General features: G+C 42.2%; 1 protein-coding gene across 5 annotated transcripts in view; it reads left to right on the forward strand.

Annotated features, from left to right (window-relative positions):
- Window positions 1-433: 433 nt before the first annotated feature.
- The window catches only part of acadvl (acyl-CoA dehydrogenase very long chain), a 36,909-nt gene continuing 21,877 nt past the window's right edge, over window positions 434-15,465 (forward strand). For all 5 annotated transcript variants that reach the window (XM_055007490.1, XM_055007487.1, XM_055007486.1 and 2 more), the window contains exons 1-11: window positions 434-588; window positions 813-900; window positions 993-1,059; window positions 4,179-4,250; window positions 11,357-11,429; window positions 11,547-11,611; window positions 11,713-11,847; window positions 11,985-12,129; window positions 13,733-13,862; window positions 14,013-14,138; window positions 14,347-14,545. In XM_055007490.1, coding sequence (XP_054863465.1) covers window positions 827-900; window positions 993-1,059; window positions 4,179-4,250; window positions 11,357-11,429; window positions 11,547-11,611; window positions 11,713-11,847; window positions 11,985-12,129; window positions 13,733-13,862; window positions 14,013-14,138; window positions 14,347-14,545 — 1,086 coding nt within the window. In that variant the 5' untranslated portion in view covers window positions 434-588; window positions 813-826. The remainder of the gene's footprint in view (window positions 589-812; window positions 901-992; window positions 1,060-4,178; window positions 4,251-11,356; window positions 11,430-11,546; window positions 11,612-11,712; window positions 11,848-11,984; window positions 12,130-13,732; window positions 13,863-14,012; window positions 14,139-14,346; window positions 14,546-15,465) is intronic.

Here is a 15,465-nt window from a genome sequence, read left to right on the forward strand (position 1 = left end):
TTACTTTTTTTTTAACCTGTGGTACTTCACCTCTTACCTTTGTGCCATTTCAAGCTATTCATTGGACTTGAACTACTTGGATTTCAATAAAAACTGGAAAAAACGGGGGGATGTAAAATTTTTGAACAGTAGTGTATATTTAGTAAGATTTTGGTTTTAGTATTGTATTGTACTTAAATGTATTTATTTTTAGCATTTAGCAGAAAGTGCAAACACATCATATTTTTAATAGATGTCGAAGCATTTATTTTTATAAACCTTTTAGCTAACGGCTGCAAAGAAGGTGCTAATACAAGACAATAACACTGGATAACGGGTAACTAAAACCTGCAGGAGAACAAGACGGCAAAGCAAGTTGCACATTTGAGATAATAGAGTGATCTACACTCCATTACCAGGTGGTGGCGCTACTGCACCAATTCCGCAAACCGTCAAAAAACTCCACCAAGTAGAAGACGAAGAAGAAGCGGTAGGAGGACACAAAAACACAGAAGAAGAAATTGACCTGTTTGAGGTTTGCGGTTCATTTTTTGGAACGGCTGTGTACTGCTCGGACGCTGAGGACATATTATAATATTACTTGAACAGGTATGTCGTAGAAATTAATGTTGCTGGTTTTCGAGAAGGAAACAAAAATGTTTTAGTCTTTTTTTGTTTTTATTCGAGGAGTGAAGCTGGCCAAGTTACAAAACAAGCGGACGTCGTTACGTAGCCGTTAGCTAGCAGCTGTGTTAACCTTCACCGTCTGTCTGCGTTTAGTAATTTTTTACATTGTATATGTTTAAAAGCTGTATATAATTTATCTTTTTTAGAACAAAAGAAAATCATGCTGCTTCGTAAAGTGAGCCAGTCTTCCGCCCTGTGTGGTACCATTCTCAGGATTCCTCCGGTGCTATCTGGGTGGGCAATGATGTTTAAGTTGTTTTAGAAACTGCTGTGTTTTCTATTATAAATGAGATTTGTTTGAGCAAACTATCGTTTCTGGACTACAGAGGTCAGCGTCAGGCCGGGGTGGTAGCATTGCAGAACAGCCGTCTGTACGCCAGCCAAGCTGCCCAGGTACGATACCTTTAGCATTCTCTGTATTCTGATCAGTATTTATATCACTTTGTCCGACATGTTTGTTCCACATAGAGGTTTTACCATGATTTGTACATGTTCAGTTTGTTGTCCTTGTTTGGTTCAATGTATGTCTGACATAACGTCACCAGCCTCTCCCGCTGGAAGTGGGGGAAAGTTCACTGGTCATGTGACTCAGTTATTAAAGGTGACACCGTGAAAGTGGGTGACACTGCTGTTGTCCAGACGGGTTCACAGCAGGATAGCTGAGTGGAAGGTGCTATGTGTGCTTTACTTCACACTGATGCATTAACAAAGCCTCTTCATCTGCTGCTTTTTAGAGATGGGATTTGTGGCTCTTTGAAGGGAGCCGTTCAAAAAGCTGGCTTGTTGTTATATTCATTTATTCTTTAGGAGTCTACCAGAGGTAACTTGTTTTTAACAAGGAAGCAATCACTTGTAGCAGTTATAAGATACAATATGGATCTGAATATTTTAAATTTACACATCCCACCAATATATACACTCTATTGAGTTTTATTTATGTTTTTTATATACATATATACATTTTATTCCAATTTGTTCTTTTACTATTTTTTTCTGTATCATTAGAATGTTCTTGTGTGGTTTACATTGTTTCTGTTCTCATACACTACCAGTCAAAAGTTTGGACACACCTTTTCATTTAATTTTTTCTTTATTTTTACTATTTTCTACATTGTAGATGCATACTGAAGACATCAAAGCTATGAAGCAACATACATGGGATTATGTAGCAAACAAAAAATTGTGAAATAACTCTATTTATGTTTTATATTTTACATTCCTGAAAGTAGCCAACCTTTGCTTTGATTACTGCTTTGCACACTCTTGTCCTTCCCTCCATGAGCTTCAAGAGGTAGTCACCTGAAATGGTTTTCACTTCACAGGTGTGCCTTGTCAAGGTTCATTTGTGCAATTTCTTGCCTTCTTAATGGGGTTGGGACCATCAGTTTCGTTGTGCAGAAGTCAGACAGCCCTATTTGACAACCGTAAGAATCTTTATTATGGCAAGAACCAATCAGCTAAGTAAAGAGAAACCACAGTCGATCATTGCTTCAAGAACTGAAGGTCAGTCAGTCTGGAAAATTGCAAAAACTTTGAATGTATCCCCAAGTGCAGTTGCAAAAACCATCAAGCACTACAACAAAACTGGCTCACATGAGGACCGCCCCAGAAAGGAAGACCAAGAATCACCTCTACTGCTGAGGATAAGTTCATCTGAGTCACCAGCCTCAGAAATGGCAAGTTAACAGCATCTAAGATTAGAGCCCAGATAAATGCCACACAGAGTTCTACAACCTCTGGCAAAAAATATGGAATCACCAGTCCTGGAGGATGTTCATTCAGTTGTTTAATTTTGTAGAAAAAATTATCACAGATATGCCACAAAACTAAAGTAATTTAAAACGCCAACTTTCTGGCTTTAAGAAACACTTAAAGAAATGAAGAAAAAAATGTGGTAGTCAATAACAATTGCTTTTTTAGATCAAGCAAAGGGGGGAAAAATTATGCAATCACTCAATTCTGAGGAAAAAAATATGGAAACACCCTGTAAATTTTCATTTCCAAAACTAACACCTGCATCAGATTAAATCTGCTCATTAGTTTGCAGTTAAAAAGGAGTGGCTCACACCTTGGAGAGCTGTTGCACCAAGTGGATTGACATGAATCATGGCTCCAACATGAGAGATGTCAATTGAAACAAAGGAGAGGATTATTAAATTTCTTAGAACTCCTTTAAGACTGTTGGAAAACCATTTCAGGTGACTACCTCATGAAGGTCATCCAGAGAATGCCAAGAGTGTGTAAAGCAGTAATCAAAGCAAAGGGTGGCTATTTTGAAGAATCTAAAATATAAAACATGTTTTGACATAATTCACATTTCTTTGGTTACTGCATAATTCCATATGTGTTCATTCATAGTTTTGATGCCTTCAGTGACAATCTACAATGTAAATAGTCATGAAAATAAATAAAAACCATTAAATGAGAAGGTGTATCCAAACCTTTGACTGGTAGTGTACATCATTGTCTACATAAATTTTTGGTCAGTCTGGTTTGTCCAACTGTTTTGCTTGTGGTTTGGCTGAAGTGGAGTGTTTCATTTTCTAAATGTTGCCCACCTCTTCCCACTTACTCACTCAGGTGTATTATAGCTTAGTCTACTTTTAATAAGCACGGTATAGTTATATGTTGTTATATATCTGTTAAATGTTACAGGTTTACTCTGGGGTACCAGTTTTTTTATTTCTATAATCAAATGCAGTTCTATACAAGTGTTGTGTAAAAGTCCTATTATAACATGCATTTAGCTGGAAGGAAATAGTAAAGTAAATTGGTGGCATAAATTTTGTTGCTTTACTGATAGTGGAAGGTACTGGAAAAATTCATATCATATGCACAATACTCAGATGACTCAGTCATGGGACACTGGCTTCCCCTCTGACCCATTTGGACCTTAGGAACAGTCCTTCGGGCATCGAATCAAGCAGGTGTCCTGGCTGGAATTGGAAAATTGTTTCCTTCTGTTTCATTAGCACTTAACACTACATCATGAAACCACAGCGCACAGCACACTGCTGACTCCATTTCCTTTTGTCCCAGTGGTTCTTTTTCACTTGAGGGCAAAGCTTGGCACTAAGATGTTTTTGTTCTATTGCATCTTTTGACCTAATAATTCATGCCAGCTGTTTTATAAATCTAAGCAAACTGTACAGAATGCAGTTAATTTGCTCATATAGCACCAAGCAAAACTAGCAAACCTTCTAATATTGTAGAGAGAAACTCAACAAATCACCCTTTGGCAGTGCAGGGTGGGTGGTCATCTGACTGGTTTGTGTGGAGAGGAGAGCAGACAGTAGAGATGATCGCTGAGAAACAACAAAGCAAACACTTGTCAGATCAGTTGGGCTCGTTAACAGATCAGAAACCTGCAGCTCCAGAGCCATGGATGAATGGAGAATTGCTTACAGAGACAGTTTGCAGTTCACAACACTTAATTTTTTTTTGCTAAATTGCTGAAGTGTTTGTAAGCTTGTTCTCTACTGTGTTCAACCCGTTTTGCTTTTTCTCATTAGGCAGTGCTGGAGAAACCTGCAGCAGTCAGCAGCGATGCAGCTACTAAAGTGGAGAACAAGGCAGCTGGTGCTGTACGTTCATTTGTCTATTACTATTTTATGAGTAAATATGTTCGAGATTCTAACTTTATGCCTTTTTATTTGTAAAGATTATTAATCAGGATTTTAATGGTTAAAATTGGCCTCTGCTGGTCCAAATCAATGCATCATGTTAACACATCTCGATAATGAAAGCTATACAGTGGTCCCTCGCCATATCGCAGTTCACTTTTCGCGGTCTCGCTGTATCGTGGCTTTTTAAATTGCATTTGGTATCGCAAATTTTTCGTTACATCGTGCGACTTTGTGATATATACGTATTTTTATATACTTATTATTGTGACAAGCTGTGTTGAAGAACGACGCTGGAGAAAGGATATCTGCCTTTTATGCACTCTGCACCTTGCAGATGCTTTTATTTTGACACACACAGAGAGATACTGGAGAAAATGTGGCAGGAAGTAATCAAACACACTACATATCACAGTCACGGTCCTGACAACAAAACACTTAACCAAACTAACTAGGCTAAGTAAACTACAAAAACACAAAATAGTGAGTCGTCTCAAGCAAGCATAAGTTATGGCAACTGGACTAACCTCGTGTGAGTCGAAAACGTTTCACCTCTCATCCAAGAGGCTTCTTCAGTTCTGAAAGCCTGGTGGGGAGTACCAGATATTTATCCACCAGGAGGGTGGTGGCAAAAACAAGTGGACAAAGACCCGAAACCAATAGACTCGTTAGGAGTCGTTAGCCTTTGATGGGCGGTCGACTGCCATCTGTCCCACCTGCAGTCAGGTGACCCCCAACCACCCTCCTAGAGGGCTGGGAGGGGTAACGACCGCCCATCAAAGGCTAACGACTCCTAACGAGTCTATTGGTTTCGGGTCTTTGTCCACTTGTTTTTGCCACCACCCTCCTGGTGGATAAATATCTGGTACTCCCCACCAGGCTTTCAGAACTGAAGAAGCCTCTTGGATGAGAGGTGAAACGTTTTCGACTCACACGAGGTTAGTCCAGTTGCCATAACTTATGCTTGCTTGAGACTTATCATGACCTGGATGACTGAGAACATCCACAGATTTACGAAATAGTGACATTTAAACCCCCAACACCTCAAACTCCCATGGTGCATTGCAGCACAACAGTTCAGGCATAGCGACCGGCTCTGCAGTCACTACATTAATTTAGTTATTTTTGCGAAAATGAGCATTTTCAGGCCTAAAAACAAATTTAAAAACAAATAAAAAATATATTAAAAAGTTATAATTAAAACATATTTAAAGAATATTAAATGGAGATAAAATGCGTAGCGTACAGTGCTGGCCTCTGATCATAGACTGTGTATAAAGATGGACGTAGCTACCGTGACATCACCCGTTGGTTTCTGCACTGAGAAAATGAAGCCCGGATGTTGCTACTTCCTGGTTGACAGCTTGGATTTTTGGAACCAGTGACGTCAACAAAGGCGGCGCCAGAGAGCAGTGATTGGTCAGACTGACTGAGAGCCGAGGACTGTCTGTCCCACCCTCATTTACCGGATCTGCTGTTTACTGATGCTGCTGCTAACGTCAGCCTCCAAAAGTCAAGCTAAACTTTACAGGTAAGTGTTAAAGTCGTCTTTGTTACTAGTTATACTCTTCTCCACAACTGGACTATATCACATATAAAGCAGTCATCTACGTTACTATAGCTGAAGTTACTGAAAGTTAACATCAGACTGTAATCTCTGATATAAACATGTTTTAACATTATGTTTTAAAATTGTTCTGTACATCTCAAGTTACGTTTCCTAACTTTGTGTTCACACTAATGCTAAATCAGGTTTGTGAGTGTCATAAATTAGTTAACTCTAAGCTGTAGCCAAGTGTCCTGCAGGTCACAGCTGATCAATCACAACAGATCAATAACTGCTGTCTCGAGGTGCAGTTCGTTAGTAATCAGCAGATAGAAATGAATGTACGTTAACGTCCCTCCACAGAACTCTGTTACTGATGAGTGTTGATCTCTCATTTCAGTGAATGAAGAACAGTTCAGTTCTGAGTTAATATGTCTGTTCTTTGCTTCAGACATTTTTTTTCTCTACAACAGTGTATGGTCAGATAACTGTGGAGCTCATGTTAATGCTAATGACACATTAGAATAAAAAGAATAAACTTTATTGTCCATCTAAGGCAGTAAAATGTTCTTTGGCCTCAACCAGGAAAACATACATTTCCATAAGATTAAAAAATATGACAAAACACAACACTCTATTGTGTTCCATTCATATGCTGCGGTGTTCACTCTAGTGTTCCTGCAGTTGGAATGAAAGAACTTTGTAGAACTTTTCCTCACTGTTAGGGTCTTTTCCTTCCAGCCTTGGTCTGGATCATTGGGAACATCTGGTCTGATGTGGACTGAGAGCTCCAGAGAACATGAACATCCAGCTGTGGTTGTCTGAAGAGTCTTTTCTCCTTCATCACTGTTAGGAAGAGCAGCACTGATGTCCTCCTCATCCTTCCATTAATAACAATAATGCTGCAGATTCAACTCCTCTCTTCATAATACAACTTGTGACTGTTCTGGATTTACACTTCACTGTCAGCAACACATTGGGTATTTCATCCATTTATTACATGTGTTTACGTATCTTTACAGTTCACAATAGTTAAACAATGCAGTTTTTAAATGTGCAATAAAGGTCATAATGAAGCTCTTGACCTCAATGTGTTGATGTTTTAATGCTGCATATCAGCTCCACGTCGTCCTCCTGGAACACGTGGGTGGGTTTTAGATGATCCACGGAAACCCGGTCCTGACCCATCCCCATCTCAACCAGAAAAGACTTGTGTCCCGCTTCTAGTACGCTAAAGGGACCGTCATAAGGGGCCTGCAGGGGAGAGCGGTGTGCATCATGCCAGATAAAAACATATTTGGCCGACATGAGGTCCTTAGGGACATACAACTGAGGGAAGCAGTGGTGCGCAGCTACAGGTGAAAAAACTCCAGCATCCCCTTTGCCACCAAACCTCCCAACAACCCTAGGGCCCAAACCTGGAACATCAGTCAGGAACTCTCCCGGGACTCTCAGAAACTGACCCAGGACCACCTGAGCAGAAGAGGCATGCAGGTCTTCTTTGGGGGCAGAACGCAGACCCAGCAAAACCCAGGGCAGCCTGTTGGCCCAACTACTGTCCACCAGGGACGCGCGGAGAGCAGCTTTCATAGTATGATGAAACCACTCGCACAGTTCATTGGCCTGCAGGTTTTAAGCAGTGGTCCGGTGAAGATTAACTCCCAAGCTCTCAGCCACTCTGCATTCCGGAGCGCTGAGGTAAACTGAGGGCCCCTATCAGAAGTCATGTCAAAAGGTCCACCGAACCGCGACGCCCAGGAGTAAATGAATGCCCGGGCTATCTCAGGTGAAGTAGTAGATGACAGGGGAACCGCCTCAGCCCACCGTGTGGTCTTGTCCACCATGGTCAGGAGGTGAGTAAACCCACAGGACGGGGGAAGTGGACCAACCAGATCCACATGAACATGGTCAAAACATCTCTCAGGAGGGGTAACGGGCCCTAAAGGAGCCTTAACATGCCGCTGCACTTCAGCGCGCTGGCACACCACACACTTAGTAGTCCAAGCCTTAGCATCCTTCCTGTGGCCAGGCAACACGAACCTGGCACCTACCAATTTGACTGATGCTTTAACCCCAGGATGTGACAGGGAGTGGACAGCATCAAAGACGCGGAGGCGCCAAGAAGCAGGAACCAAAGGGCGTGGCTTGCCCATAGAGACTTTGCAAAGGAGGAACGCCCCACTGTCATGAAGCGTGACATCCCTCAACTCCAAACTAGACTCGGCTGTGCGCAGCGCCTGTATCTCAAAGTCCTTCAGCTGATCCGCAGCCATTTCAGCATAGTCCATTCCCAAATGAACAGTGGCAATCTGGGCATGAGACAGGCAGTCCGCAACCAGATTGTTCTTCTCAGCCACATGCTCAATGTCAGTCGTAAAGTCAGAAATGGTGGAAAGATGCCGCTGCTGCGCGCCGACCAAGGTTTGGACGTCTTGGCCATCGCAAACGTAAGGGGCTTGTGATCAACAAAAGCTGTAAACTCCCGGCCCTCTAAGAGGAACCTGAAATGGCGTGTGGCAAGGAAAAGGGCTAAGAGTTCCCTGTTAAACGTACTGTACTTCCTTTCAGAGTCATGCAACTTCCTGCTGAAAAAAGCTAGTGGCTGCCAGGCTCTGTCCAACCATTGTTCACAAACTGCACCGACTGCGTAATCGGACACGTCGGAGGTCAGGGTGATGGGTGCAGCTGGGTCGGGGTGGGCCAACAGGGCAGCATTGGCAAGCGCCGCTTTGTCAAAAGCCAGTAACCTCTCTGGGGTCCACTCAATGTCTTGGTTACCCTTTTTCCCCTTTAATGCATCGTATAAGGGGCGCATAATGTGGGCAGCTCGGGGGATGAAACGGTTGTAAAAATTAACCATGCCTAAAAATTCGTGAAGGGGCTTCACAGAGCCAGGACGCAGAAAAGCCGAAACTGCTTCGACTTTGGCCGGGAGTGGCACAGCGCCCTGTCGCGACCCGCAGTGTCCCAGGAACTCTATCTCTGAAAGTCCAAAAGTCATAAACCTGGTGCCATAGGTGCGGATAGGTGTGCCATTAGCTGCATCCAGTGGGGGCCCTTGTCCATGTCCCAAAGTGTCAGCAGAGGAGGGGGGCACGATGCTCCGCTGCGCCCCCGAATCCACGAGAAAACGACGTCCAGAAGCGCTGTCCTCAATGAAAAGCAGCTTATTGTTGTTGTCACCGGTACACGCAGCTGCTAGCGAGCGCCAGCCTGCTCGTTTCCTGGCCACTGAAAGGAACACAGTTGTACACATCGTCGAGCCTTCACTCCGAAGCGGCGGTGGAAGAAACAAAGGCTGCTTTCCTTTCTCCGACGCTCCGTGACAGCGGCCACCTCCACAGAATCGTCACCATCGGGCCCGCTTGGCAACAGGGCGTGCACTGAAAACTGCCGGGACACTAGTTAAAAGTCTGTCAGCTTCTTCGGCCAAACCCCTATAATCTTTAGTGCGGATGAGGGGAGAGGTGGCCAGGGCAGTGCGTACCTGAGGCGGAAGCTGGCACAGGAACAAGTGGGTGAAAAGAAATGAAATGTCACCGGAGCCCAGCAGTGTAAGCATATTCTCCATCAGCTCGGAAGGTTTGCTGTCTCCTAACCCACTCAGAGATAACAGACGATTGGCCCACTCCATATCCGAGAGCTGGTATGTCCGTAGTAACAGAGTCTTTAGCGCTGCATACTTGCCGGCACTAGGCGGGTCCCGTAGCAGTCCCATTAACCTGCGAGTAGTGGCTGAATCCAAGGAAATATTTCGTGTTGTCCGTAGTGATGCCACGTAGGTGAAACTGGACTTCAACATGCTGGAACCACGGTTCTGGGTCGTGCGTCCAGAAATCTGGCAGCTTTATAGTGGCTGTGAAAATAGTCGGCAGAACCACAGCAGCAGCAGCAGACGAGGTCGCTTCAGTCGACATCGTTCTTATTTGTCTGGCGAGGTTCAAACGTCGGGGTCACCGATGTGGAGATTGAAGAACAGGACACGAAAATTGCAGGAGTCTCAGCTATTTTATTCAGCTCCACTCTCTTTACTCTGCGTCAACAAAAACAGCAGTACACAACTTCCTGCTGCCCGAACTACAGAGGAAAACCCCCCCGTTTTTGCCCCTTCAAAATAAAACTGTCTTTTGTGTGTGAGACCTATATATGTTGTGTACCACAGTATCAAATTTTAGTTTTTCCCGTGATTAATTGGAGTCTATGGAGCCAGATCTTTTTGGAGCCAGCCCCTGGCGGACGGTGTGATATTGCAAGTTTTTGACACTTCAGGGTAGGCTTCATTTTTGGAGCCAGGCGCTACGTCCATCTTTATTATACAGTCTATGCCTCTGATTGGCTCAGCGACCGTAGCATCAGTCTCCTCTGTCTCCCGTATGTAGCAGCATGTAGTATCTCCCCTTGTCCATTTCACATAGCTGCTGATCGCTGCACATAGTGTTGCTCTGCGGTGTGTGGGGAGGGTTTATAAAACCTTAAAATATATATGAATAATAAAATAAATATGGTCGATTCTGGAATGTACCCCCTGTGATAGACGAGGAACCACTGTACTATACAGGATTGTAGAAACCAGCAAAATAAACTAGATTTAAGATAAGGTCAACTTTATTAATCTTGGAGGAAATTGTTTTGCCAGAGTACAATAGAATAAACAAAAAACAAAGGTTAGTGGAATATACACAATTACACAGATTAGTAGTGAAGTAGAAATCAAAAAGAATACAAAGTACAAAAAGCAAAGTGTCTTAAGTGTTTGTGTGAAGTGTCTACATGGATGCCAAGGAATAGTGTCTATAAAAAATAAATAACACAAATACAAATATTTACTGTAGCCTGATAACAAGAAACAGATAAACAGAAAGTGAACTGAAGGTAAACAGATATATTGCACTTGAACAATGATAATACAGATCATGATACTCTTAAGGAAACGTCCGATGATATTGCACATGGAAATAAGTCCATTGGTCATGTATCCCTCCTGCAGAAGGGGGAAGAATTGTACAGTCGGATTGCCAGAGGTAGGAAGGAACTCCTGTGGCGTTCTGTAGTGCACCACAGTGGTCTCAGTCTACAAGAGATGTTCAACAAGTGTAATGGAAAAGGCCTCAGTAATACATTACAAGCTCTCGCTTTAAAGGTTTTCTGACTTGTTTTCTTATGAATGGGTACTGTTTTATTTGAAGACCCATAATTCTACACTCCATAATGACAGTCCTGCTGATGGCTTCAGCCTGTTCCATTGATTAGCCGATGGAAGTTATAAAAAACAAACAAACAAAAAAAAAAACACAGAAATGCACCACTAAAGGCAGGGGAGGAAACTGCAAGCTGCTAAACATGAAAGTTACTAAAGCTATTGTTTCATAAGGCTGTAAATGCAGCAAATTTGTTAGGCCTCACTCATGCATTAGGACAGTAAATGATGATGTGTGTATGCAGTTTTGTTCCACAAGTCACCTTTAGCTAAACATTTGTACACTGTGTTAGCACAAGATTTACTGTGTTTAATTTCCCACAGGAATCCAAATCATTTGCTGTCAGCATTTTCAAAGGGCAGATTGCAACTGCTCAGGTGTTTCCCTTTCCCTCAGGTAATCCCCAAGATATTCATATCAATATTTGTTTGAAAATTTTCCAGCATATAATTGACAAGCTCTGTAGAAGTGAAGGCACGGCTGCAGCGTAATCTTTTTTTGCCTGTGGTCCAGTCCTTAGTGAGGAGCAGGAACAGTTCCTTCGAGAGCTTGTGGGACCAGTCAACAAGTTTTTTGAGGTAATTTTCAACCTCTGAATGCATTTGTTTGACCTCATGGTCACAGTCTCTTTACAACACTCTGGCTTCCCTCTGTGCTTCCATGTTTCTCCCGTGGATAGGAGGTCAATGATGCCGCCAAGAATGATGCCTTGGAGAAGGTGGAGGATCACACCATGGAGGGACTGAAGGAGATGGGGGCCTTTGGTCTGCAGGTGCCAGCTGACCTGAATGGCCTGGGCCTCTCAAACACCCAGGTACATGCATGCTTGAGTAGGTTTAGGGATGTTACCTTTAACAGCACGTATTCATTAATGATTGTTTTTGACTTGTTAATTATATCGGGCTGATGAGTGCAGTGAGTCTAATGTGATCATATCCATCCATCCTACAGTATGCCCGGCTGGTTGAGATTGTTGGGGGTTACGACTTGGGTGTTGGCATCACTCTAGGAGCCCACCAGTCAATTGGCTTCAAGGGAATTCTGCTTTTTGGGAATCCAGCCCAGAAGGAGAAGTACCTGCCTAAGCTTGCCACAGGTAAAAAGACTAGCATTCATATCCTGACTTGCATCCACCTTTAGATCTCATTTGTAGCTATGTGTTGTAGTAAACATGTTTGTTATAGGGTAAGGTTGAAGATAAATGTATTTTTCTCAGGAAATGTGTTCTGACGGGTTACAGTTAGAAGGATATTCTCATCAGATCTATGGCATATAGGAAAAGCCTTCCAGGCTGCAGCCATTTAATTGGATTTTGTCATAATATTTGGAGACATCGCTGTTAAATTTTATAATTAGCAGCAACAGTGCAACTTGCAAATATGTCTCTTGTTATTTCTTATTTATTTGTTTTTCTTTTACCATTCCATATCTGTGCACGTGTGTGTATGAGTGAGATAAAGATTGGAGAAGGAGGAGAACTAACACAAGATTCTTGTCATAACAATGCTGTGATTATGATGAGACAACAGTTTTGTGCGGGATGTCATCTACCTATGTCAGATCCATAAATATGCGTACTCTCACTCAGCCCTTTGGCATCAATACAGCAAGTTATCCATTCATTACAAAAAAAATCACTTCAGACCCTCTTCTGCCACTGCAGTCCATCATTTCTGATAGCTATCATTCAGATGAGGAATCAGGTAATCCCATATTGAGACTGTCCAACCGGTTGACTCAAGCAGTTAACCTGGCTGAGCTATTGCTGAAAATAGAACAGCAGGTTGTTATTATATAATCATATGATATAATCAGTTACCAAGTAATTTCGAACCAGCCTGTTTGTAGCACTTGGAATTTCATACGTTTTTTCCACACTAGGACTGTTTATCTATCGCAAATTTCAGGGGCAAATTTTATTGTATTTTTTTAAACTTTGCTTTTTCTTTTTTAATCAGTTGGTGTAATATTGACACAGTCAGCTGATTATTAACATTGGTCCTTGACATGTTCCAGCTCTGACTTTAGTGGTCATATTGCACAACTTGTGCTGTAGCTATTTGTCTTTTGGTCACTATAAACAAAAAAAAAAAGATTTCCCAACTGAGTTATATAAACAATGGATGTTTCTATGTGCTGGGTCTTATTATGCATGACTTATCGCCATTTCAAATATACACTACTGTTCAAAAGTTTGGGGTCACTTAGAAATGTCCTTATTTTTGAAAGAAGAAAATTTTTTTCAATGATGATAACATTAAGTGAATCAGAAATCCAGTCTAGAAATTGTTAATGTGGTAAATGACTATTCTAGCTGGAAACAGCTGATTTTTAATGGAATATCTACATAGAGGTACAGAGGAGCATTTCCAGCAACCATCACTCCTGTGTTCTAATGCTATATTGTGTTAGCTAATGGTGATGAAAGGCTAATTGATGATTAGAAAACTCTTGTACTATTATGTTAGCACATGAATAAAAGTGTGAGATTTCATGGGAAACATGAAATTGTCTGGGTGACTCCAAACTTTTGAACAATAGTGTATGTTGGTCACAACACATTCCTAGCTTTATGCTACAGGACAGACAATAGACCTGATCTATCCATCTGTATTTGAAGGCAAAATATGAAGCTGATCAATGACTTTTGTGTGTGTTTGTGTGTATATTACACTGGGCTTGTGTTTGTGTCCCACCAGGTGAGCATATAGCTGCCTTCTGCCTGACTGAACCAGCCAGTGGTTCTGATGCCGCCTCCATCAAGACTACAGCTGTTCAGTCTCCCTGCGGACAGTATTTCACTCTCAATGGAAGCAAGATCTGGATCAGGTGAGGACTCAGAGTATATGTAAACTTTTTTTTATACTTTCACCACACGGAGGCAGCATTGCATAAAATATCTAATAAGACAAGTAATGGCTGGAAGGTGCTGCTGTGTTTTGTTTTTCCATCTTGAAACTTTTATTTTCATCTTGTCAGCAATGGAGGGTTGGCTGAGATCTTTACAGTGTTCGCCAAGACACCCATGAAAGATCCCAAGACGGGGGAGATGAAAGACAAGATCACAGCTTTCGTTGTTGAGAGGAGCTTTGGAGGAGTGACTAGGTGAGCGAACTTATTCTGAACTTATCAACTGCTTGTTACTAAATTCTGGTTTTCAGATTAGATGCTTTGGAACTACTATTTTCTTTTTAATTGTACAGTAGTATTTTTTAGGTTTAGGTTTTTCTTTTTCTTTTGGATCAATGAAATCATTCTTCTCATGTTTTATTTCTTCCCTCTTATCAACGTCACCTCATCTTCTCACTTGCAGTGGCCCTCCAGAGAAGAAAATGGGCATCAAGGCATCCAACACAGCCGAGGTCTATTTTGATAATGTTCGCGTGCCAGCCGACTGTGTGCTAGGTGAGGTGGGAGGAGGTTTCAAGGTGGCCATGAACATCCTAAACAATGGCCGCTTTGGCATGGCGGCCGCCCTTTCCGGCACTATGAAGAGCTCCATCGCCAAAGCTGTAAGTAAACTACCTATAGCACCATATGGGGTCAGTACAGCTCTTCTATTGAAGCCTATGACTTTTACTTACTTTGTTATTTCTGTATGTGCTGTGTGGTTTCCTGTTCGATTCTTACCTGAATTGTCTGTTGCACCATTTGTTGCAATCTTGCATTTCCTCCATTGTGGACTACTGGGAAATTCCCTTTCTGGTGTGGCCCTGTTTCCTTAAAGAGTTTCATTTTCAGATTGACAGAGGCAGATCTGCAGTTTGTCTAATTTGTGTTTTGTAATACTAGTTACACTAACTCAGTGTTTCTCAAATAGTGGGGCGCGCCCCCCTGTGGGGGCGCAGAGGCATGTCAAGGGGGGCGCGGGCGACTGGGAGGAAAAGGTCCTTCAACACGGAACTAATTAGCTGAACTATTGTTTTAACGTCGGCCTGTTTTTCGCGGCGTACAACAATACTGAAATTGTGCTGGCCCCATAGACTGTATATGCCATAGATATAAATAATAATAATAATAATAATAATGATCTTCTGTATATACCTATGGTACATGCACTGGCCGTTCAGACTCCGAAGTACAGACTCCTGAGAATGGGAGAACGCATCGTTAATGTGCAGTCGGAACACCAGCGTACTTGATCACGTCACATACTCGGCTCATGTCCTCCGATTATTTTTACCAGCAATGTCAAACATACGGCCTGTGGGCCAAAACCGGCCCACCAGACGGTCCATTTCGGCCCGCGGGACGACTTTACAAATGATAAAAATTACAACAACATTAACTGTAAATTTGTAAAGCTGTAAATTTAAAATAATTTCTAGAACTTGACAAGTTGTTCTGATCATGAAGTAAAATACTAGATTGTTCAGTTGCAGATACCTGTGACTGAATGTTTTGTGTTTTTGTAGATAAACTGTTATCTGGC

This window comes from Amphiprion ocellaris, chromosome 23, assembly GCF_022539595.1.
Source record: "Amphiprion ocellaris isolate individual 3 ecotype Okinawa chromosome 23, ASM2253959v1, whole genome shotgun sequence".
In the NCBI taxonomy this organism is placed as follows: domain Eukaryota; kingdom Metazoa; phylum Chordata; class Actinopteri; family Pomacentridae; genus Amphiprion; species Amphiprion ocellaris.